General features: G+C 48.3%; 2 protein-coding genes across 3 annotated transcripts; both read right to left on the minus strand.

Moving 5' to 3' along the window:
- Positions 1 to 1,584: 1,584 nt before the first annotated feature.
- LOC106858909 (uncharacterized) lies at positions 1,585 to 11,720 on the minus strand. Of its 2 annotated transcripts, none has more exons than XM_014885831.2 (6): positions 11,484 to 11,720; positions 4,319 to 4,370; positions 3,905 to 4,092; positions 3,403 to 3,558; positions 2,524 to 2,634; positions 1,585 to 2,343 (listed from the first exon to the last, which is right to left on the minus strand). In XM_014885831.2, the coding sequence occupies exons 1-6, from the start codon at positions 11,622 to 11,624 to the stop codon at positions 2,230 to 2,232; spliced, it is 762 nt and encodes a 253-aa protein (XP_014741317.1). In that variant the 5' UTR covers positions 11,625 to 11,720; the 3' UTR covers positions 1,585 to 2,229. The 2 variants fall into 2 exon arrangements, with proteins under 2 accessions (XP_014741317.1, XP_088035068.1); XM_088178942.1 differs by lacking the exon at positions 11,484 to 11,720 and adding an exon at positions 4,858 to 4,961.
- Positions 11,721 to 15,603: 3,883 nt separating this feature from the next.
- Positions 15,604 to 24,140, minus strand: CCNL2 (cyclin L2). Its single transcript, XM_014885820.2, has 11 exons — positions 23,801 to 24,140; positions 22,947 to 23,021; positions 22,553 to 22,662; positions 22,204 to 22,324; positions 21,013 to 21,077; positions 18,140 to 18,239; positions 17,919 to 18,023; positions 17,566 to 17,707; positions 16,765 to 16,882; positions 16,591 to 16,683; positions 15,604 to 16,263 (listed from the first exon to the last, which is right to left on the minus strand). The coding sequence occupies exons 1-11, from the start codon at positions 24,068 to 24,070 to the stop codon at positions 15,873 to 15,875; spliced, it is 1,590 nt and encodes a 529-aa protein (XP_014741306.2). The 5' UTR covers positions 24,071 to 24,140; the 3' UTR covers positions 15,604 to 15,872.
- Positions 24,141 to 24,583: the final 443 nt, after the last annotated feature.

Genomic DNA, 24,583 nt, shown 5'->3' on the forward strand with positions numbered 1-24,583 from the left:
CAGCTTTGTTCCAAACTAAACTCTTCAACCAATTCAACCCAGGTGTGTCTGCACAGACACCTCAGCCCCACGTGGAAAATCAGTGGCTGGGATGTGTTCACCTGCTGAGTCACCTAAAACCAGTCTGAGAAGGGAAATGTAGCACAAAGAGCCACAGCAGGAGGAATTTTGGACAGCATGAGGAATTTCTTTGTGGGAAGGGTTGTTAAGTATGGAAACGTGGTGGAAACCCCATCCCTGGAGGTGCCTAAGGAATGGGCTCTCAGTGTCTTAGCTGGGTGACAAGGTGGGGACTGATGACACGTTGGAATTGATGGGCTTTTCCAGCCTAAACAATTCTGCGATTCCGTGAAGGATTCTGTGATGCTGTGAAGGATTCTGTGATTCTGTGATGCTATGAAGGATTCTGTGATGCTGTGAAGGATTCCGTGATTCTGTGAAGGATTCTGTGAAGGATTCTGTGAAGGATTCCATGATGCTGTGAAGGATTTTGTGAAGGATGCTGTGATTCTGTGAAGGATTCTATGAAGGATTCCGTGATGCTGTGAAGGATTTTGTGAAGGATTCTGTGATTCTGTGATGCTATGAAGGATTCTGTGAAGGATTCCGTGAAGGATTCCGTGAAGGATTCTGTGAAGGATTCTGTGATTCTTTGAAGGATTCTGTGATTCTGTGAAAGATTTTGTGAAGGATTCCATGATGCTGTGAAGGATGCTGTGATTCTGTGAAGGATTCTGTGATTCTGTGAAGGATCCTGTGAAGGATTCCGTGGTGCTGTGAAGAATTCCTTGGTGCTGTGAAGGATGCTGTGATTCTGTGAAGGATTCTGTGATGCTGTGAAGGATTCTGTGCTGCTGTGGGGAATGCTGTGATGCTGTGAAGGATTCCGTGGTGCTGTGAGGGATTCTGTGAAGGATGCTGTGATGCTGTGAAGGATTCTGTGCTGCTGTGGGGAATGCTGTGATGCTGTGAGGGATGCTGTGATTCTGTGAAGGATTCTGTGATGCTGTGAAGAATTCCGTGGTGCTGTGAAGGATTCTGTGATGCTGTGAGGGATGCTGTGATGCCGTTCCAGTGAGCCTGTCCCTGTGGATGCAGAGATCATGGCAGGCACACAGACACCTCTCCCTGCCACACCCCTGTCTGCATCCGGGGGCAGGTCCCGGTGGCTGCTGTCCAGGGACAGCCACACCTGTCCTCTCCCCTTACCTGGCTGTTGTTTGTCTTCTCCTGCTCCGCACAGGAACCCACCATCTTGGCACAGCATGAAAGTGCCTAATCAGCTGGCATGAGGGAGGGATGTTGAAGCCAATCCCAGACTTCAAAGAGCTTTTTGCTTTTATACCTACCTCAGCCAGAACACAAGAGATTTATTCACCAGCTGCTTTCAGGATTTCAGACCAGAACAAGGGGCTGTCTCTGTTTTAGGTACACCCCACTACTAAATGGGTGTCAAACCCAACTACCCTGAAAGGTTAGCATGGGTTAGAGTTTCTTCCTGAAAATCAGGAATAAAGTTCCATTGTCAGGAAAGAGAAACCTATGAGGAGAAATTAAATGAAGTAAACAGTTCGGTAAACAGACTGTTTGTTTAATCAAGACTTTATTGAAGACACTTCAGAGGTTTATGTACAAAACAACATTCCCACCCCCATATCAGGCTGTTAGTCACCCACTGGGAACAAAGCAAAGTGCCTGGTGTACACTGGCAACCTGGGGACACTCAGAGTTTGCCACAGAATTCACAGAAGTACCAAATTCCCTTGGTTTAGAGCTGGCCTTGGCTCAGTTAGGAACAAAGGAAATCAAAGGAGGTTTGTTTTTTTTTCTGGAGATAACTAAGCATACTGGAATCTGAGAGCCTACACTGGCCTTACTCTGAGGTCAGGTCATTTAATTCTGCAAAGAGCCAGAAGCCCACTTCGGGTTTGGAAGTGAGAAGGAACCAGCAGCCCCTGGATTTAGTTTGCAGGTTTGAATCCATTTCAGAGGGTTCCAGGAGATGCCCATCACCGAGAGCACAGTAGTGTTTACAGGAAGCATCAGAGCAGAGCAGTAGCAATACCAAGTGAAAGACTCAGCCACTTTGCTTTCCAAACACACCTAGAGAGAGGCTGAGTGTCAGACTGGCTATTTCAACAAGCGTGTAAAAAAGCCCCAGAGACACAGACAGGAGTGGCAAGGTTAAATTGTGACTGATGAGCTGTTCCTGTAGAGTTCTGTGCACTTCTACCACGGCAGAGTTTCCCCTTGCCAGTCCAGGAAAGAACCGTTTTCTTTTTCACCGAGACGATCCAGAACAGAGAGGATACCTGGGATTGCCTCCTGCACCTGCATGGGAGCCTGGAATGAATCAAGCTTAGGTCATTACTGGCAATACCCTGCAGAAGAGAGTTAAATGCATTTAAGGAGGTTCTGGAATGAAGGGGGATGTATTTTTGTGTGTCCCAGCACATGGAGGTGTGCAGCCAGGGGGTTGGGACAGCAAGGGAGCCCCACTGTCACATTTCCATTGGCACTCACCATGTTTCCACCCATGTCTGTTTGAAGCCAGCCTGGGTGCAGGGAAATGCAGAGAATTCCATCGGATTTCAAGTCTGCAGCGAGACACCGGGTGATCATGTTCAGTGCAGTCTGCAGGAGTGGAAATCACCTGTTAATGTGCTGTTTATGAGCCCTGAGCACACAAGCGCAGCTCCCTTCCACCCTGCAGTCTCCTGGCACAGGAAGGGGCAGGAAGAGGCTCTCAATAACTCATCCAGACTTTTCTGGGAACTCTGAAAGCTCTACCACCACGGATTTACTGCCCAAAGACGAAATTAAGTTGTAATGGAAGATAAAGTAGCATTTGAAACGCCTCAGGAGCTGTGAGGAGAATAATATTGACATAAGGACTGTGTTTTTCTGCACTAATCACTACACAAACATTCATTTACTTCTGAACAGGGAAAACAAGCATTTAACAGCTTATGAGTAGGTGGTGTAGGAGAAGCTGTGATCCTGACTATCTGTACAAACTCGATCTCTGGATGTGTGAAAATTAAAATCCCACTTGTCACTAGCTGACATCACCGCGTACAGGTCAGCACACCTTTGCCGAGTTCCCTGCCTGCTCTCTCTCTCTTGGATGGAACACAGCTGATGGAACCCACACTCGATGGCATCAGCTCTTCCCTCAATGCCAAATAATCCCTCAGGAGTGGATCTGTAGCAGAGCAGAGATTTGGGATCCTGTTTTCCAGAAGTTGCTCCAGGTGCAGTGTTCCACAGCTCCCATTTCCACCCAGGTGAAGAACAAAAACATTTTTTTGGTGTGCACAGAGGTGCTGCACCCCTTGCAAAGGTCAGCATGGCCTCTGTCTGCCCTCGGGCAGGGAGCAGAGCCCAGGGGACCCCACAAACCTTTGCTATCCTGTAGGGATAGACCTTGAGGAACATCTCGTTCGCCTGGACGAGCTGCATGGAGGCAGCAAGGGAGGACATGTTGATGATGGCAGCTCTGTGACAGCCCATTCCAGTGCCCAGCTGTGCTGCCTTCCTCAGCAGGGGGAGGAATGCCTGTGGAAAGCAGAGTCTGAATGAGGGAATGATCCAGCTCCAACCTGAATCACCAAATTCAAGCAAAGCAGGAATCCCAGCACAGCACAAGGTGGTGATGGCTCCTCAGAGCCAGCGGCCAGAGGAATGGAAACCTCCCTCCAGCAGCCTCTTCTGCCCACCCCTAGCCCCACGTACCACACGGTGATCCCACAGCAGCTGCACAAACAGCAGCTCTGGCTGCTCTCCAGACAGGCAGCTCCACGGCAGAACTGTCTCCGTGCAGTTCCAAGGGGACAAATACCTGGACAAGGCCAGCTCAGCTGTGGAAAAGCCCCAGGTTAAGCCCATCCCTCCCAGGCCTTACCTTGGTGACCATCAGCTGGGCCACAGTGTTGGTTTCATAGATGGTGAGCATGGTCTCTGCTGTGACCTCCTCCAGCGAGGCCAGCACGTTGATGCCAGCGTTGTTGATGAGGCAGTTCAGGCCTTTGTCTCCCACAATTTCTTCCACTTCCTTGACCACTTTCTTGATGCTGTTCTCACAGACCACATCTGGAGGAGGCAGGAAGAGCCCCAGTGAGCAGTGCAGGACAACCCATGCCAAAGCAAAGCTGAGGCTCAGTGGGGAGGTTTGGGCAGCACAGATTTTACAGAATCACATTTCCCCTGTGTTATCTTAAGGTGTTTTTCAGCTACTGATCACTCAGAGCAGTTTTTTAAGATGCACTCACCTAAGCTGAACAAATTTCTGTACAATGACACAAAGCCATTTACTCACCCAGTTGCAGGAGCTTGATGTTGCTGTATTGCTTGCTAAGCTGCTGCAGTTCCTACAAAGAAGAAATATTTTATTTTATATATCTATATATCCAAGGCTATTACATAAATCATTCTGAATTCTGCACCTCCAGAATTGCAACTGAAATATTTTCATGACTGGACTGAAGACAGCAATTCTCCTTTGTTTTCCAGCCTGCTGAGCAGCTTTCCTAAGAGCCAGATCAAGAAATTGGACTCTTCCCCTGCTTAGTCCAGACTCCAGCGTGCTGGATTTTTTAGTAGGATATTTCTCAGTTTTAGTGCTCAGTTCTCAGCATTCCAGTAAAAATCCATTGCCTCCCCAATTCTGTAAGAAAAGCTGAACTCTCCTGAAGCTCAGCTAATCCTGGACATCACTTCAGGGCAGCAGGGACGCTTTTAAAAAGCCATTTGGAATTCCTGTTTGTAGAAAAAGTTCCCCAGCAGTTTCCCCATGGGAATTCCATTTCCCCAGCAGCCTCGTTAGTGTCAGTTCTTGTAAGCAGAGCTGAAGCCCACCATGAGATCAGTGCCAGGCACTGTCCAGGAGAACAATTCCCTCCCTGCTGGAGCTCACTCATGTCCCTGTCAGCACAGCAGGCTGCTGTTCCTGCAGAAATCCGTGCTGCTCCACTCTTCCCTGCACAAAATGTGTCCAAATTGGATTTATGGGCCCAGCTGGAATACTCAGGTTTCTGTGCCATGAAGCCAAATGGGAAGTGTGGCCAAAGACAACAGATGGATTCCATATTCCCAGTCATGTTCAGGAGACACAGCAACCTGGCCAAACATTCCAGCCCCAGCAAATCCCTTTCTTTAGGAGCCCTTTGGGAATAGGGGTCAGGAGGGCAGGTTTGGAAAGAATCCTTCTCTGCCCCTTGGAGACACTTTAGGGACTCGGTGTCCTCTGACAAACCATAATGGATCACATCTTTTATCTCACTTCAGACCCTGCAGGGTTCTCTCCAGGCTTGTTTGGGAGATTTGTTCTCCCACCCAGGCCAAGCTACAACTGCAGTTAAGGCTATTAAGGGGAGGGGGAAGGAAAAACAAATCAGAAGCACAAAACCAGAAGACATTCCTTGCTTTGGACAGGGCTTGGTGGGACAGATTTCCATAAATTAAAGGGCCAGAACACACTGTCTTGTTTATTGATAGTCCAGGATGAAATAGCTCTGCCATGTCAAGGCCTGCAGTAATTCTGTGGATTGTCACTGGATTTCAGTTCGACAATATCACTTAGTGCATAACAAACTCCAGGAGCTTCTCAAGGTTTGTCCATTTATTTATAGCTCATTTATTTATATGCTTTACTCTCCAACAGAAACCAGCTACCAACTCCTGCTGGAAGGCCAGAGCTGCTTTGAGTAGCAACAGCAACTGAGAGGCTTCTGAAGTGAGCAAGCAATATTTTCAATTAAGAGCTGACACACTACACAGACAGCACGGAATTACAATAGCTGCATGCAAATTAGGTTTAAAATTCAATGGCTTTTCCAGTTAATTATTTAGTTAACAAGTGACTCCCACTTCAGGGGTTTAAATTTCTGAGAGGCAGCTCCCAGGCACAAAGCTGAGATAGACAGCTTTGGTCTTCAAGAATGTTACACCTGATATAAGCTGAAAAATCCAGTTAGAACATCTAAAAATTGCAGGAAAGCCTATTTTCCCCCTCCTGTTACTAGAAGGAACATGAGAAAAGGAGGATTGAGACAAGTAGGTACAGCCAACTTATCCCAGCTAAGCCATTTTTAATTAGTGTGCTGTGACAGATAATTTAAAAACAAACAAGACAAGCAAAACCCAACAAAAAGCCACAACACAACCCCCTAACACTGTGTTTATTTAACATAGTAGCTGTAAAACTGCTCTGCACCTGAACAATCACCCCTGAGAATCAACTCCTAAGGGAATCCAAGACAAGAATTAAACTCTGATTAGCATCTGTTGTTTCCTGCTCGCTGATTTTTAATTACGATTAACAAAGAGCCAGCCTATTCTGATTTAAACAAGATCCTCTGGCACTCGGCTCTCCAGACACAGACTCATCAGCACACAGAGTATTTATTGCTAGATTTCAACCAGGAATGTTTTGTTGTCTTTGTCATTTAGCAAGATTTACTTTGCCTTCTTTATGAAAGCATTATCCAGTTACAGCTCTTGGAAAGGACCTGGCCCCACTCAGCCAGTTGGAAGCGATCAAGCCAAACAAACACAGCCCGCGGGCAGGATAAAGGTGCTTGGGTATCCTTCACCTCATCCTGCTTGCACTCGGGACAAAGCCAGAGGTGTATCCTATTTTTCTGTGTCCCTCTGAGACAGCTTTTCAGTATCACAGTGTACAGCCAGCTCACTGTTCAACCCTGGAACAGCTTCCACAGCACTGCCCTGACCCGCAGCCCTCTCCGACTCCAGACCTCACTGCTGTAGGAAGTGTAAAACACTTCCAGAAAAAAACAAAAAAAAGAATAATCAAACAAAACAACTCTGCAATAACCCAAAATTAGAAAGACTTCAAGAATGCCCTCACTGCCTGCTATATATTCAGAAATGCCCCCTTTGCCTGATATATCTGGTGCACAGATGACTCAGCTGCTCTTCCCAGTTGCAAACCACATGGTTAAAATATGTGTTAAAGGGAAAAACAAGCCCCAAACCTGACAGAGACAGCGAGCAGAGAGAGCTCCGCGTCTGACAAGGGAACAGGCACAGCTTGGAACAGAATCTCCTGCTTCAGAGCAAGGGAAACTGCACATTAAACCCTGGAAGCTTCCCAGAGCTCTGCAGAGCACTGGAGCAGCGAGGAATTTGTTCACCTGGGAACTCACTCGGGCTGTGGGGAGAGCAGGAGGAACGGGAGGTGCTGCTGTGCAGATCCCACAGATTTATTCACCCCATGGCCATCTCTTCCTTCCCCATCACAGAGGGAACTCCAGGAGCTGGACCATTTTTAAGTGCAGTCCTTTAGGGCAGAGTTTTTCCCCTTTAACGGGAAAGCAGGATGAGGGAGGAAGGAGCAAAGAAAGAAAAGAGGAGCGTGGGGAGAATTCCAGCTGGTTGTGCCCATCTGGAGAGCAAAGACGGGACATCAGGATTATTTCCCAAGAGATTCGCAGCTGCTCGCACTGGAGCAGCCCAAGAAAAAGCAGAGATTGGAATCAGAGCGTGGCTGGAGGAGGCTCCGTGTTTTCCAGGAGGGGCAGTGGTTATCTGGCTGCCTGCGGGCCTGCTGCTCTTATCGTGTGATCTGCAGCCCATTTGTTAGGCAAATGTTCTGGGGAGGCCACCTAGGAGCTCCTCAGCCCCAGAACTCGAGTTTTCACAACTTCTGCCAGCACAGACTCACATGCAAAAGCCTGCAGATGTTGAGCATTACCCCCAAGGTTAGGGAGTTACAGGAGATGCGCTGCTTTTCCTGATAAAGAGAGGAAAGCAAAGTCAGATTTCCCCAGCATCTTTGGAAAAGCAGGTCCTCGGGGCTCTTCTCTGTTCACTGTTTGGAGGGCTCCAAAATATCCAGTCATCCAAAATATTCCAATATCCAAAATATTCAGTCATCACTCTGCCGAGAGGTTCTTGCCCAAGGTGGAACTGTATTTGCCAGCAGCTAAGAGTATTGAATCACTTTTCCTCTGAAAACTGGAAGATTGTTTTTTAAAAGCCTTTTGATTTTTAAGCTCTGCCCATCTCCATTCTGCAACGTGAAAACGCTGCTCTGCCAAACCAGGGGAGAGCAGAATTTAAAGGAACTGTCCAAAGTTGCTGATCTCCAGGCTCATCCTCTCATGCAGGAGAGGAAGTGGGGGACGATTCATTTGTATCAAGGAGGATTTTTCATCTGGCCAACGAAAAGCCAAGGGGGAAAAAAACCAAAATTAGACCACCTGAATTGCTGTCAAGAGAAAAAACACTGAGCCAGGTGTGCAGAGGAAGAAAAATTCCCTCAACTTCACAGCCCAGTGTGCACGGCCAACAAACAGCTCTGGGATGAGCCAAGCCCATTTCATGTGCCCTAAGCTGAGCCTGCAGTGCCAATCCCTGGAGTGCAGGAACCCAAACTCTGCCAGTTCAAAATGAACCTGAACTCTGGGTGTTCAAAATCTGCCTGGAAATTCAGTGACAGCAAAGAATCCTCTCCGAGAAAGAAAAAAAAAAAAATTAAAAAGACAAGAAAATCACGGAACTTTTGCCTTTCCTACCACACTCAGCAGCACTGCCAGGCTGCAGCCAAGCTTTGAGAGCTGAGTTTGGTGCTGCCATGACCAAAATTCCCAGTGCTGGAGGCTGGAGCAGGTCTGTTCCTGCCCTCTGCCAGCCCCAAGGACCAGCAGCACAGTGGGAACCCTCTCAGAGGGTCAGAAGGTTTTGTGCCAGCTCCATGCACTGCAGATGGGGCAGATAAATGCTGGTGAAACCACTACAATACCTTTAGTAAAGATTTTCTCTTCCTTGTGGAGTTTCCAAACCCATCTGTTAGAAATCTGCTTCCAGCTGACTGCAGAGGTTTCTATTGATGTCCTGCCAAAGCACAGCACATGGCCTAGAGGTCCTTTCAAAGAACAAAAACCCACCCTGATCCACCAAGGACAAAACTTGCCCCCCTAAAAAAAAAAAAAAAAAAAAAAAAAAGAAAAAGCTCAGGATGCACCCATGTGGCCGGCAGGATCACCACGGGGGTTGCTGGAATGTGGCTCCTGGCCAGTTTCCTGCCTCCAGGAGACCCTGCCAGAGGCTTTCCAGGTTTCTGGAGGAGTGACCCAGACTCTTCCCAGACACATTGCACTGTCTGAAGGCCATTTCATCTTCCTGTGCAGGTTTACAGCTTTTTTGCTCCAGATTTTTAAAAACTGACCACACACACACACAAAAAAAAAAACCTCCCAAAACCCCAAAACCGAGGAGTTAAAAACCCCAAAACTGAGGAGTTAAAAACCCCAAAACTGACGAGTTATGCTGAGATTTGCCTGTGTGATGTTTCCTAGGAAGCACTTCCTGTTTTAAATGCTGATCACCACAAGAAAAACTTCCCAAAAACTGATGAGCTGTGCTGAGATTTGCCCGTGTAATGTTTCCTAGGAATCTCTTCTTGTTGAAGGAACATTTCACTTCTCCATGTAATGGATCCGAGAGCATTACAATGAAAAATCAGAGGGGACAGTTGGTGAAAAAGAGAAAGAACCTCCCTCAGCACTGGCTGAAGGAGCTTTAGGACAAACAACCGAGGGAGATTTTGATCTAACACGGGTCAGATGTCCCTGCTGCTTTCCTGTGCCACTACTACACCGGGCTCTTGTGCAATCACTCGTAGGAAATAGGGCTGGGAACGGAGCCAGCTCAGGTAACAGGAGTTAAAAAGGAACAGAATGGAGTGAATTTGTGCTCAGGTGGTGCCAGGAGGGGCTCAGGGTGGGGGAAGAGCTGCAGGGACCTGAAAGGAGCTGTGCACCTGATCCCAGCCTTGCTGGGCTGTTTCTCTGCACTTTCATTCAGAAATACTCTAAATGTACCTTTGTGTTGGAGGGTTTTTGTTTAATTAAGATATTTTCCTTCAGTTTCATAGGGATCTGCAGAGGTCAGAATGCAGCTGTTACCTGGCCAATCCTGTCCCACATCCTGAGCCCCACCTTTTAGGGTTTTTTTTTTGTAGCTAAGCTGTAAACAAAGTTGTTGTGCTAGGTTTATTGCTAGGGCGGTGCGATAACAATCTGTGTGAAAGGAACCAAATCCCCTAGAAAAAACAGGAACAGGGGCTCTGGGATCACAATCTGTATGAAAGGAACCAAATCCCCCAGAAAAAACAGGAACAGGGGCTCTGGGATCACAATCTGTATGAAAGGAACCAAATCCCCCAGAAAAAAACAGGAACAGGGGCTCTGGGATCACAATCTGTATAAAAGGAACCGGATCCCCCAGAAGGAGCAGGCACAGGGGCTCTGGGATCACAATCTTTATAAAAGGAACCGGATCCCCCAAAAGAAACCAGATCCCCCAAAAGAAACAGGCACAAGGGCTCAGTGATCACAATCTGTATGAAAGGAACAGGCACAGGGGCTCTGGGGTCACAATCTGTATGAAAGGAACCAGATCCCCCAGAAGGAACAGGCACAGGGGCTCCGTTTCCCTCTGCACGTGCCAGGAATTTTCCTTTTGCCTGGCTTGCCATAGGGGAGATGCAGGAATGGGGCCGTGGGTATCAATTCTCCTTCCCAATGCCTGGGGCCATTGCAGAGGGGTTTGAGAGTCTCGGGGCTGAGTGCTCCGGTTCCTGCAGGGAAGGAGCAGGGGATGGATACCTGTGTGGGTTTCTGTGCTGCCCAAATTCCTCCTCACCGAGGAGAGCCGAGATCAGCCTGCACACCCAACAGGTCACAGAGAGACTGATCACCCTCAGCCATTTGCCTCCCAAAAGTTTGAGGTGTGTGTGGAATTTGTCTGGCAGTCTTTTATAGGGGCAGGTGTCCCCAAATTACTGCGATGCTGCAGCAGCAGCAGCAGAGATTTGGGCTGAAATGGGAGAGAGAGGGGCTGCAAGTGGATCCAGGAGCAGCAGGTAACAAAAAGCTCCTGTTTCCAGCAGAAAACTCTGAGCCCTGCCCAGCAGAGAGGGGAACTGGAATAAGTGTTAAATTCATCGTTCATTTGGGCTTTCTCACTTGTTGCAAGTGCAGCAGAGAAAAAGGGGCAGCCAGGGCACGGCTCCGGCTGGGGACACAGATACAGAGAGGAGGAAAGCTGTGGTGGGTCCCAGGGGAAAGGTTTCTGAGGGATGATGGGCTGCTCCTGCCGAGCTCCGAGCGGCAGAAGGACAGGACAGACACGTCCAGCAGCAAATTCTGCGAGAAACTCGGGGATGAAAGGAAGGGGATGGCAGGAGGTTGGAGATGCTGCAGCTGCCCGACCGTGTCCCGTTCACTCTCCTCCTCTCGGGAATGCTCCCCATCATTGATAAACCCCAGCTCCAGCCCCGGAGAGCTCCCCGGTATCGGCTGCACCCGCCCCGGCTCCTGCCCGCCACGGGAGCTCGGTCCTGGCTCCATCCCAGCAGGGATGATGCTCGAGACTTTCCGCGCTTCCAAAGTGCCTTCTCCTCCCTCCTCACCCCTTTACCCTTCTCCGGGGACCCCCGGCACCCCCACCCCGCTTACCTGCGCCTTCTCGGGGTACCGGCAGGTCGCAAAGACCAAATCCGGGGAGGGGCTGGCGGCTGCGAGCCCCCGCACCAGCCCGAGCCCGATGCCGCGGCTGCAGCCGGTGATGAGCACGGAGCGGCAGCGCGGCTGGGCCATGCTGCTGCCTCGGCCCGCTCCGCTCGGTTCCGCTCCCCGGCGCTCCCGGAGCCCACGCGGTTCTCAACCTGCGCGGGGGCAGAAGCGGCCCCGCCGCCCCGGGCCCGCCCCCGGCGCGGCGCCTCCCCCCGCCCGGCTCCAGGGAAGGGGAATTGGCTCCGAGCCCTCCCGAGCCCATCCCGCCGCCGCCTGGTACCCAAAGCCCGCTCCACCAACTTCTGGCAGCGCTGCGTGTGACAGTGGGGACCGCACAGCAGCTCCTGATGCCTTTGACACTCATTTATCGGTCCCACACAACCGGACGGGGGTGGGAGCGCTCCCCGCAGCAGCCGGGCTGGGCAGAGGGAAAGGATTCAGCTCTTGAGCGGGGGGATGAAGCAGAGGCAGGAATGAAACCCCGTGTCTGGATTTCCTCACGTTTTAAAGGGTGTCTGGCACTGCATTTCTCTCCCTTTCCTCGCCTGGTCCTGGAAATCACTGCAGGATCCTGCCCTTAGCTCATCCTCACCCTCTCCCCAGGACCGGCCTGTGATTCCCAGATCAAGATCCCATTACTGACCTGCACACTCGTGCAGAAAGGGGTAGATGGAGGTTTAAAGGCTTTAATTACATAGTGCTCTTTTCTTTTTTAAAACTTAATTTCATCCTGCTAGAGGTCAAGGAGAGACTTTCCCCTTGTACTTCGGAAATCGAAGAAGAGAGATTTGGTAATTTGGAAAAATTCTGTGGGAAAGCCTCAACAGCTGCTGCTTCTGCCTTGTTTCCCTTTGGTAGGTTTAATTCTAAATACCTGCAACAGCTCCAAAAACGCGCAGGATTTATATGTATTAAAGTATTGCTGCCGGATAGCTCACGTTTGATGTTCCCATTGCATTCCCAGGGGAGAGGAGGATGACAAAATCCTTCCAGATGACAAAATCCATTTCTCCTAGCTCAGCCAGCGTTGGCTGTGAGCAAAGCTGAGCAGGGGCTTGTGGAACAGCCTGGATTCCTGTTCCCTAAGGCTGGGGGAAAAGCTCATCCCTGTGCACACAGCAGCTGTGGCAGGAAGCCAGCAGCAAGGCTGCCCTGGATATTGATACCTGGGTTGGTTTTTTTTTTTTTCTTTTCTTCCAAATAAAGCTCCATTCCAGCAAGTTCTGTCTCACAATCAGCAACTCTCCTCTTTCCCAGGTGCTTTTAATCCATTACCTGTGCTGGGTGCATTTCAGAACAATTTCCTTTGTGCACTACCACCATACTGGTGGGGTTGGAAATTTTTTTTTTTTTTAAATCCCCATCAAGCCTAAAACTGCTTAGTGACCTCTTTGTGCTCGGGGTGTTGGCACAGCTGGGATTGGCAACCTCTGGGAAATAATCCTTTGGGCTCTCACCTGGGAAAGCTTTAGTGGCCAAGCCTCTGCTGACACAAATGCAGCTCTGACACAGTGAATTTACTGCTGGCTGAGCCAGTTTGGGGAAAACAAGGAGCCTGGAGGATTATTGCCCAGGAAGGATGGGAAAAAGGTTTTATCTGAGGGAAGAGCAGGTGGGATTTATCTGAGGAATGCAGATCAGCACCTGGCCAAACCTGTAGTATCTTCCAGCAGTCAGGTTTCAGTGCTGTCCCCTCAAAGCAGAAAATCTCAGAGCAGAGGAATCGCAGGTGAACACCAGAACAGATGAGAAACCAACCTGAGAGAGGTTCTGACAACTGAGAGCCACGCTGGAGTCACCAGAGGTTGAGAAAACAAAGCCATAACTCACCTGAAGGGCTGAGAGCTGTTTGCACACACACAGGTGCACGTGGGGGTTTTTTTATTTTTTATTTTTTATTTATTTCTGCCAGCTCCAGCCACGGGACCCTGCCCTGCTCAGCAGCAGCACCGAGTTCCTGCAATGTCCCACACACGTTCAGCCACTCCAACATTTTCACCCCCCCAGAACTGGCACAAAGCCCAAGGGATGGGATTCTCCTGAGAATCCAGATTTCAACCCCAGCTCTTCCTCCTTGTCCAGGTGAGGAGGCCCAGAGCAAACACAGCTCAGGAAACTCAGCTCCTCAAGTCAGAGAAATGCACTTTGCACCTCAAATCTTTGTGGATTGGGGGGGGATTTTATGTTTGGTGTCCAAAATTCCTGCCTTTAAGGGAATGGAGATGGAATTCCAAGTCTTGAATCTAATACAGTTTGAAAATCTCTTCATTTTGCACCAATTTTCTTCCTTATGAGTAGGCACAAGTGGTGTAGCTCATAAGAAACTACTCTCAAGTGAATGTAATAGAAAATCAAATACTTTAATGAAATTAGGGAGCATGAGTAACAGCTCAGATATACCACTAGAACTGATACTACTGGGCTGTGGGGTCTGCTAATTGGTTTTTAAATGCTCTGTTCATCAAGCATGCAGATTGACAAACTAGGAATTCTTCAGAGTGTCAAAGATCCTGAGTAAAGAATTTTCAACCACTTCAAATGGATATATAGGAAATGTCTTCTGAGCTGGTGGCCTGCACACAGCATTGCACAGATAAAAATATACTACTCTCAATGCACAGAGCTAAATACTTTCACATTTATCAGAATTTTCTACACAAGTCTTTTTTTTTTTTTTTTGATAGAATTCAAGTTTTGAATTTTCTGTATATATCTTCACCTGTATTAAACAAATGCTTATTTACATTGTGGGTAAAGTGTAAAGGCTAGGAAGGCCATTTTCCCATACTGTACTGTAACACTGCAAAATATATATATATACACAGAGAACCTAATATAGGCAACAGGTCTAAAAAAAAAAAAAAAAAAAAATCAAAAGTCACCTCCCACCTGTACAACATCATGGAGCCAGTATGAAAAGAGGGTGTTGTTAGCACCAAAGCACTGCCAGGGGGATGAGGAGCTTCCCAGGGAAGAACTGCTGGGCACAGCATTCCAAGGATGGGCCCCAGAGCTGCTGCCTGCAGGACTGGAAGTCCCAAACTTTGGAAATCACTGAAGAGCAGGACAGGAGCACAAAGTGTGAGGGTGACAGTGACACTCAGGGCACTCCTGACATCACCTCCCACCCTGCCAGCCTTTCCTTTGGATTCATGGAGGAGCACGAACTGCAGAATGGCTCAAGGAAGGGGTGGTTCAGAGCCACATTAACCCTGCACAAGCCACGGGGAAGGAGCTCTGCTGGCAGAGGGAATTCTGAGGGAAGCAGCCCTGGGGGGAGCTCCATTCCCTCTGGGGCTCACCAGCAGGAATTCCTCCTGGAAACAGCCCCACGGGAGGCTCACAACCAGGAATTCTCTCTGGAAGCAGCCCCAGGGAAGCAGCTCTGGGGCTCTCCAGCAGGAATTCCCCTGCAGCAGCCCAGGTCTCACAGCTCCAGCAGGCACAGCAGCAGTGCCGGCTGTGGCTGTGTGTCTGTCTGTCCGTGTGTCTGTCTGTCCGTGTGTCTGTCTGTCAGCGGCGGTGGCGGCTGTGGCTGTGCCCGGGGTGCTCTGTCTGTGTGTCTGTCTGTGTCTGTGTGTCTGTCAGCGGCGGTGGCGGCTGTGGCTGTGCCCGTGCCCGGAGTGCTCTGTCTGTGTGTCTGTCTGTGTGTCTGTGTGTCTGTCAGCGGCGGTGGCGGCTGTGGCTGTGCCCGGGGTGCTCTGTCTGTGTGTCTGTCTGTGTCTGTGTGTCTGTCAGCGGCGGTGGCGGCTGTGGCTGTGCCCGTGCCCGGAGTGCTCTGTCTGTGTGTCTGTCTGTGTGTCTGTGTGTCTGTCAGCGGCGGTGGCGGCTGTGGCTGTGCCCGGGGTGCTCTGTCTGTGTGTCTGTCTGTGTGTCTGTGTGTCTGTCAGCGGCGGTGGCGGCTGTGGCTGTGCCCGGGGTGCTCTGTGTGTCTGTCTGTGTGTCTGTGTGTCTGTCAGCGGCGGTGGCGGCTGTGGCTGTGCCCGGGGTGCTCTGTCTGTGTGTCTGTCTGTGTCTGTGTGTGTGTCAGCGGCGGTGGCGGCTGTGGCTGTGCCCGGGGTGCTCTGTCTGTGTGTCTGTCTGTCTGTGTGTGTGTCAGCGGCGGTGGCGGCTGTGGCTGTGCCCGGGGTGCTCTGTCTGTGTGTCTGTCTGTCTGTCTGTGTCTGTGTGTCTGTCAGCGGCGGTGGCGGCTGTGGCTGTGCCCGGGGTGCTCTGTCTGTGTGTCTTTGTGTCTGTCTGTGTGTCTGTCTGTGTCTGTGTGTCTGTCAGCGGCGGTGGCGGCTGTGGCTGTGCCCGGGGTGCTCTGTGTGTCTGTCTGTGTCTGTGTGTCTGTCAGCGGCGGTGGCGGCTGTGGCTGTGCCCGGGGTGCTCTCTCTCGCGGTCTCTCTCCCTGTCTCTCTCGTAGCGGTGCCCGGCGCGCTCGTAGGAGCGGGAGCGCTCGTGCCGCTGGTTCCTGTAGTAGTGACTTTTCTTCTTGTACTTGCCCGAGTGGTCGGAGCGCTCGCGGGAGCGGCTGCGGGAGCGCGATGAGCTGCGGCTGCGGGACTTGCGCGCTTTGTGAGCCGAGTATTTGTCTTTGTAGTCCTTGGATTTCTTGTAGCTGCGCACCTTGGAGCCCTTGTAGGCAGAGCTGTGGTTGAACTGCCTCGGGGGGGAATCGCTGCGGCTCCGCGAGCGGCTCTGCGATTTGGAGCCGCTGGATGTGGAGTAACTCTCGCTTTTCCTGCACAACAAAGGACAGCAAACATCATTTTCTTCAGTTTTAAGAATTTCGTCCTGTATTTTGTTGTTTAGTACCCCGTGAAAACTCATCTTGTATTCTAAACTTCCATCTGGCTACTGTAAAAATACTGACTTTTAGGAACTCTTATCCCTTTCCTCCAGCTTCAGTTACAGTTACTGTGAGCAGCCACGCCTGGAGTTACTCTGGAGTTTAACAGCACACGCTGCTGGGTCACCTCAGCCTCCTGGTGATGAACTAGCAAAGCTGGCACTGGGAAACTGGGGAGCGACTGGGAGCCACTGGGAGTGACTGGGGAGCGACTCCTACCTGTGCTTAGGGGATGCAGACCTCGATGGTGACCTCGAGTAACTCTGATCTCTGCTTCCACTTCGACTTCTGCTCTCTCTTCCTTTCTGGACACTGTCAAGGACAATGAACACTCAGTTGTGTTGTTTCAGGTACTCACGGGGGAAAATCAGCTGCTTCCTTCTCAAACCTTACCCATTTACTGGGCTGTTGGAGCTGGTTCTCTTGGCTCCCTCTGTTTTCCTCTTAGCATTCTTCATGGCCTGCACAGGTAGTGGTGAAGGTTTATTTCCTTTAACCTCTTTTGGAGACTCTGCAAGGACAAGCCTTTGTTACCTCTTTGGAAAGTACCTGCAAGGACTGGAGCCTCTCCTCACCCCACGTCTGCACCAAGCAGAGCTGCACAGCTGTGCTCTGCACACCCACAAGCAGATCTCAACAAGTTCACAGAAGGCAGAAATTCATCTGAGACGTTTCTGCCAAAGTATTGAAGTAACTGCAAGAAAAGGCAGCAAACCACCCTCCTTTCCTTGCCAATTATTCAGCATTGTCTGAAAGGTAAACTGGGGAAGATGGAGAATGTTGTCTTCTAGGTGAGACCTGCACCAGACTGGAAATTTTCAACCAACAAATTCCACACCCAACATCCCAAAATGTTGCCACCCTTGCCAGGGCACCTCTGCTTCAATATTGCTTTAGCACAACATGCCAGTGGCAAGGATTTGGGTTTATTGCCAAATCCACATAAAAGCAAGCCCCTGGCCTATATGGGTTTAAACTAGTCTTAATTTCAGACTAATTTGATTTTAGCTTTTATCTGATTCAAGGAGTCACAAAGTTACAATGCTATTCAAACCCTGCCAGTTGAGTAGTGCTAGAAGCCATCTTAAAAAATCCCCAACAAACCCCAAACCACACTTATAAATACTTCCCAAAAGGGTAAATATACATGAAAGATGTAAAAGAGTTATTAAAAATTAGTTATCCACTATTTACCATTTTTTGGGATAGGGGAAAATCCCGATGTGTTATCCAAGCTCGGAACTCCCTCAGGTACCAGACCTTTAGCTTGTGCTTTTGCCTCTTCAATAGCTAATTTCTTCTTTTCTATTTTACTTTCCAGATCAGATAAATCCACCTGTGAACACAGGAGCACTGCCTGTTAGAGCTGAATTTCCTGGTTACTCACTCTCAGGGAGGGCAATGAAAATCCAACGAGTCCCAGACAGTGACTGCTCTTTGTTCACTTCCAGGCTTGCAGCTGTGGTTTCAAACGGGGTCAAATTTTGCAACTCCTGCTCTGAGCTGCAGCCTTTACTGAGGGCTCCCAACATGAAAAAGAACCAAACCTTTTTTCTTGTGTAGAGCTGCAAGATTTTCAAGCAGATTTCTTGAATTTCTTCCTCCGTTGCTCCAAACAGTAAAAACCAATGTGGGCGATTTGGAAGTGGGATCTGAAAAGGAGAGAGAGAGAGACAAACAAAGCTCAGATTTCACCTCCTGTTAAAAGGCTTGGAAAAAAAAAAAAAAACAACAAAAAACCAAACAAATCCATGGAAGTGTGGCTCACCTCCAGTGTCCTGGCTGCCAGGTAAATGCAGGCACAGGCAATGCTTTCTGGCTGGAACCTCACAAAGACATCTGTTCTCAGGCTGTCGTTCATGTAGTTCCTGAAAAACAGGAGAGCAGGAGGTTGAAAGGCACTGCAAAGCTCTTTGGGGTTTTTATTTTGGGTTTTTGACTTGGTTTTACTTCTATAAGGGCTATTTCTTTTCTGCATTCAGTTACTAGACTTCAATATTATATTCCTGGAAATCTAAAGAGAAGCTCAATGATTTTACTACAACAAAAATAAAAGAAATAACTAAAATAAATCCCTCAAAGGGAGGGATGTGTGACAGAAAAAGTCTGACTGCTGAAAATTCAGTGGTGAGAAGAGAACCAATTTTAACTTCACTTTTGCTGCTGGATCTCTACTGGCCTGCTCTCATGCAATAAACAAGTTATTTTCATCAAGACAACATACAGTATGCTCAGAAATACTCAGTTAGGGAATTTTAGGGTTCACATTCCCCTGCAATAGGGCAGAAGCAGGTGTCTGGTAAAAGCTGCAGCTCCTGGAGCAGTTCTCCCATGAAATGCAATCCTCTTCAGCATTGTCAACTTCCAGTGGGATTCAAGGGTCCATTTCCATCCAGAACAGAATTCTTTTTGATGCAAAAAAGTCAGCCATAGGAGAAATCAGGGTGTTTGGGAACATCAGTTCAGGAGAACAGTCAGTATTCAGGCACATCTCCTCTTTGGCACATGAAATAAGGTTTCCAAATTGTCCCATTTCAGTAAGGTTGCTTAAAATGAATATTCACAGAATGAGAAAACTGTAAAATATTGCACATATTCCAGTCAGTACACTTAAGCATTATGTTGTTAAATCTTAAATATACAAAGTAAATTCCTGTGAATCTGTCAGCTGATGTGCTTTAGAAGATCTAGATTTGGGAGCACATAAAATATCAGATGGAGAAAAACTAAAACCAGACACAATAAAAGTCCTTAAAATAATACTTGAAAGTAATAATTAACCACGTGGGTACCCAGTATACAAGGATTCACTGACCCCCAAGATATCCAAAGCAGAGACCACAGGCCAAGCATCTGCAACATTTACAGGGACAGAGAGGAGGAATTGCAATTCCAGGAGTTTCCAACTCCCACCTGCCCCAGCTCTCCTCAATTGTCGTTTACACAAACAGCAACTGCTGCCCCAAAAAAGCAGCACTGACAGCTCATCTTTCTGGGGGAAAGGAACTTCTAAATCTCTGTTCTTGTCCCACTACAAAGAGAGCACAAATCTTTTGGTCAAAGAAGTGATAAAGGAAAGGGGAACTTCGAACATCTGGAAGCTACAAAGATTTTTTTTTTTTTTTTTTTTTCTGATTTGCTCAATTGAGAACCATGCCAGCTTCCAAGTTTGGCCTCTGCTCATCCTCCCTGTGGGCTCAGTCAGACACAGGAGGAAATGAATCCTTGTCACAATAGCTTAAGAAAAAGGTAATGTTGTAAAAATGCACATTTCAAAAACCAATTATACCGGATACCCACCAGTTTTTGGGTACTGGAAGCAACAAACACCAGGACAGAGATGTGTTATTGTAACATCTGACCCCCTTCTCAAGTGGGGTAATTCCCTCCCTCCCCTCCTTCCATAACCAGCACATTCCTGGCAGTCCAGAACTCCCATTCCACTGCTCCATGCAATGCTTCTGGGAAGTGTCTCTAAATATCACATTTTGTCTCCAAGCTTCACACATGTACTAGTTTACAAACGAAAACTAGTCATTTTTTTTTTCTTGTTGTTAATTCATCCCTTTTTAAGATTTAAACCCCACCTTAATTTGCTTTATCATATAAAAAACACATCACATTATAACAGTTAAGAGAAATAGAACATTTAAAAAAAAAAAATCATTTCAAAACTTCAACGCTCAGGTTATCAAATATACAAAAAAACGCAGAGTAAAAAAAAAAAATAAAAATAGAAGCACAAGAAGCAGTTGGCCAGTTATTCTACTATCATGTATATACCACCTGTCTAGAGCCAGCCTTCTCTTTGGAGAGCTTTGGGTTGACTGAAGACGGCAGCTATCCCTGCACCATGGGCAGCAGAGGAGAAGTCTTAGTCACTTACCCTCAGAGGCTACCCTTTGATCAAAAGAGTACAGAAAAGAAAAGTCAAAACTGGTTCTCTACACACAGGTCACAGTACCAGACAGTTCAGTCAGCAGAAATATGATATTTGGATTCACTAAAAGGTGTTTCTTTTAGACCATTGGTATTGTTAATAAAAGCATTATGGTTTAAAAAGCATTATTTGGTAAAGTTTAAGGTGTGGAATTTTACAGAAGCTTCCCACCCCCAAGCAAATATTTATTAAATGACAGCAATAAGGCACAGAACATTTCTTGGCAAATATGAATCCAGGCTATCCATCTATCCAGTCTTAGAAGCTGACATCTTGCACTTTCCACATAGATAAAAGGAATTTATCTGTGCTGAGGTTTTGATACATCTGGAATCAAGCTCAGGCCCTGGGAAAAGCCATTTCCCAGCACTGGGAACAGACTGGAATTACACCCAAGTTTTCCCTGCAGAAGAACCAAAGGGAACAACTCTAAACCCACCCAAGCTTTTCCCTTCAGCTGGAAAGTGAGAGCAGAGAGGAGGGAAGTGAGAAGTCAGGGTGGAAAGCTACCTTACCATTAAAACACTGCCTCGAACTTAAGAGGCCGCTCAACATTTGGGAAGGAGTTTGGGGCACACCAAGGACAGTGGAGCTGTCTGGGGTGACCCCAAGCACTGCTGAGCAATGCTGCCCAGTGCCTCAAGTGACATATTTCTGCTACTGCCCCTTCTGGTCTCTTAGAACAAAGAAAATCAACTTACCATGAGGTCTGGACCAGGTGTTGGTTACGTTCACATTCTAATACCTGAAGGTACATAACGATTATCTGGAAGATATGGGTTATTGAGTTATTAACAAGCATCTGGAGAGCCACCTGATTATTTCAGAGGGACATCCATGAGGCATCTGTGATCCTCTTTCAAGGTTTAAAACACTCCACATGAAGTGTTTGCACCATCCCCAGTGTTTATCCACACCAGCTCTGAACTTCTGTCCTGCTACTCAGCCAGGTCTTGTCTTCACCTGGCTTTGATTAAGAGATTTGCTGGATTGGTTTTGATTTAGGGATTTGGTGGATTGATTTTGTTCTCCTACACACCTCACAAATCCTTTTTTAGCTGCAGCCTGGGAGAAAAAGCTGCTCAGTGCAATCAGCAGTGAGGGAAGTTGGCAGTGCTTGCAGAGAACAGATCTAACACTGTGCCATGGTCTGTTCAGTTCTGAGGGTTTTTTCTTAGGTTTGGAATGAAAACAAGGCTGCAGAGAGGAAGAAAAATGGAAAAATTCACCCCAATTAACAAACTACAGCTGCCCTCTGGGGTGGGTGACAAGAGGAAATTCTGAATGTCAGGAAACTCAAAAAGAAGGCTCTGAACAGGAGTTTTTTAGAGGGGGAAAAGAGCAAGATCCCAAATTGTGTTGGCACAGAAACAGAAGTTCTTTTACCAGTTAAGGCACAATTTAAACATTTGAGGTAATTGCATCTTTCAAGCATCATCCACTCTGACACTTGTTAATATTGAGCCTTGTTTCATCTCTAGCCAAGCCTGAGGCTGGTTTTAAGCCACTCCAAGCACTGAACTGGCTCACAGAGCTTTAATACCTCAGCAGGTTCTCACCAGGAGTGATCAGGACAACCCCAGGCCTCCAAATTGCTCCCTGCTTGGGGATCTAAGTCCAGGTGATGTTTTCCACCACCAAAGCTACCTACTGATGCAATCTGCCTTCCAGGAATACTGAGCACCTGCAGCCACCTCGCCGTCACTCAGCACTGATACGAGAACAATTAGTAAGAGCCTCTTAAATGAGAAAGAAAACATCAGGATGGTAAGAAACTAATCTCACTGAATTCACTGATCATCATGTGCAGTCCACAGAGCTTCCAGGCAACCTCCTCAAAGCTTTCCAGAACATCAAACATTGGTTATATAGTGAATTTATAATGTACAAACCTTATGAGGGTGCTTCACGTGAACACAAAATCCCAACTCCTTCAACACTCTTCTTTCTGCCTTTATTATTTGATTCTTCAAGTTCACATATTCTTGATCCAATATTAGAGGCACAGGTTTTCTGCAAGACAAGGTCAAACTCACAAGATTATCATCTAAACCTTAGGGAAATTCAGGGTCAGTTGTGCAAAAATTAAAAGTATCACTCTTTGTAACATCAAAATTATTTATTAAAATGGACCAGCTCACTTCATGAGATCCCTTATGAAACAGGGAATGGTGCTGTTGTGAAGTTGAATAATTAAAACACAACACAGCTGGTTGAGATTATTCTGAATTCTCAGCTTACTTTTTCTCCCTCAGGTGTCTGAGGCGATGGAACACATTGATCACATCCCGAATGCGTCTGGGGGCTTCCTCAATTTTGGATGCCAGATGGACACAGGCCATGGACACATGCTGAAAAATAAGCAGAAAATATAATATTTTATATCATTTATCAGCTCCACTTCAAGAACTGAGCTCCTCCAACAGCTTAAGGAGGAATAACGAGGAAAAAAAAATTTGGTAAAACAAGAAAATTCCAAATATTTGACTAAAGCCACTATTAAATAGCTTTGTAAAATCACATTTCTCTATGATCTCCAGACTAGTTCCTAACATTGATCACATCTCAGATGACAACTTGCCAAGAGAGATCAGAAGACAATTATGGCAACAAATGTCATTTAATGCCTTCTTACCTCCATGGAATGCTTCACAAAAGACTTGGTATAAAAAAACCGCTGGAATAGCACCTGACCTGTAGCCATAGCCACCTAAAAAAAGAATCACAACAGACATGAACAAGGAAAAATTTTAATACATTTAAGACCCAGAAGATTAATTAAGCATGGGAAGAAGTTCGATGGTATCTAAACAAAACTAGAATTGCTACTTAAGAAATTAAGTTGCCCAAAATGTTATCAACGCCTAAAATCCTGCCTACAAGTCAAATACAGACAACAAATCCCAATTTTCTTTAATAAAAAATGTGAACATATGCTCCCATTTGAATAAATTAAAAAAAAACAAAAGGAAAAAAATCTAAACCAAGCAAAATTGAAAGTTACGAAAGTACGCCAGAAAAAAAATTAGCTTTTTGGGCGTGGAAAGTGAGGGGGAATTTAATAGCGTCATGATTTGCATATGCTAAGGCTCGGTAGCTGGAAGGCACGTGGAAAGTTTTACGCTCAGGAAGCAACGAGACTGTTTGGCCTAAAGATCTCCGGGAAACAAAACGTTCCCGAGGTCACCACGCCTCCAGAGGAGCCCTCAGAAATCCGGCTTTGTGAAATCCCCGATCCTCACACGGGGGCGGCGCAGGAAGGCGCTGCCATCAGCCGCTTCCATCAGCCGCTTCCGGCCCCCAGCGGCCGGGAAAGGCCCGGAACGAGTCCCGGAACGAGCCCCGAGTACCGGGCGGTGCCGCGGCCTACCCGGCCGGTAACTGCGGGGCGGCCCCGGGGCCTCTCCGGCCGGTAACCGGGACATCGAGGCCAGCACAAAGAAGGCCCCGCTGAGTCGCGGCCCCCTCCCAAATCACGCCCAGCCCCACCTGCGGCAGCCGCAGCAGGATCCCGGCCGCCTGGATGAGCTCGCAGCCGGTGACGCGCAGCTCGGTCTCGGTGTCGGGGTCCAGGCCGCTGCTCATGGACGGCGTGAAGCGCAGCGTGTGCTCGGGCAGCAGGCAGTTCTCCAGCGTAATCAGCACACCCGAGTACAGCCGGTCGCCGATTAACACCGCGCCGGGACCCGGCACCGGAGCGGGAGCCGCGCCGGCCGCCTGAGGGCCCGCGGCGCCGCCGCCTCCCACCGCCGCCGCCATTTTGTGCCGCCGCCTCGCTGGCTCCGCGCTCCTTCTCCTTCCCCCCCTTCTCGCATCCGCCCGAAGCCGATTGGTGGAGCGCCGCGGCACCGCGGTCGCTGATTGGCCGAGGAGCCGTGACGCAGGACGCCGCCCGGGCCGCGCGCGGCGCGGTGACGCAACGGTCGGGAATCCGGACAGGGCGGGGCCGCGGCGCCCTCAGAGCCCTCAGCGCCGGGGCCGCCCCGGGACGCGGCGTGATGGGGGCTGCAACGCAGTTTATCCAGTTCTATATCTTCTTTAACTCCGTGAAAAAACAATTATGTGTGTCCTTAACTTGAAGCCCACCGAGGTTTGTGTGTGAGGGCCGACATACCCCTCCCCACCCCGGCGGGGTTTTCCCCGTGCAGCGCTAGAATTTCATCACACAAATGGTTTCCTCGTAGCAGTTATCAACAAAAATACGTTTATTATCAAGTCCTTAATACAACAGGCTATGTATATCCTTCATTTGGGGGCCGCCAGTCTGAGGAC

Source organism: Sturnus vulgaris, chromosome 25, assembly GCF_052056855.1.
Source record: "Sturnus vulgaris isolate bStuVul1 chromosome 25, bStuVul1.hap1, whole genome shotgun sequence".
NCBI classification, from domain to species: domain Eukaryota; kingdom Metazoa; phylum Chordata; class Aves; order Passeriformes; family Sturnidae; genus Sturnus; species Sturnus vulgaris.

Excerpts from the sequence above, each read along its gene's own strand:
- LOC106858909 (XM_014885831.2), bottom strand. The coding sequence starts at position 11,624 with ATGGCCCAGCCGCGCTGCCGCTCCGTGCTCATCACCGGCTGCAGCCGC. Across the intron at positions 3,559-3,904 it reads CCCAGCTGATGGTCACCAAG|GCATTCCTCCCCCTGCTGAG; the intron begins GTAAGGCCTGGG and ends TGCTTTCCACAG. Across the intron at positions 2,344-2,523 it reads CAGACATGGGTGGAAACATG|GCTCCCATGCAGGTGCAGGA; the intron begins GTGAGTGCCAAT and ends GATTCATTCCAG.
- CCNL2 (XM_014885820.2), bottom strand. The coding sequence starts at position 24,070 with ATGGCGGCGGCGGTGGGAGGCGGCGGCGCCGCGGGCCCTCAGGCGGCC. Across the intron at positions 22,663-22,946 it reads TTGTGAAGCATTCCATGGAG|CATGTGTCCATGGCCTGTGT; the intron begins GTAAGAAGGCAT and ends CTTATTTTTCAG. Across the intron at positions 21,078-22,203 it reads ACGTGAAGCACCCTCATAAG|ATAATCGTTATGTACCTTCA; the intron begins GTTTGTACATTA and ends CATATCTTCCAG.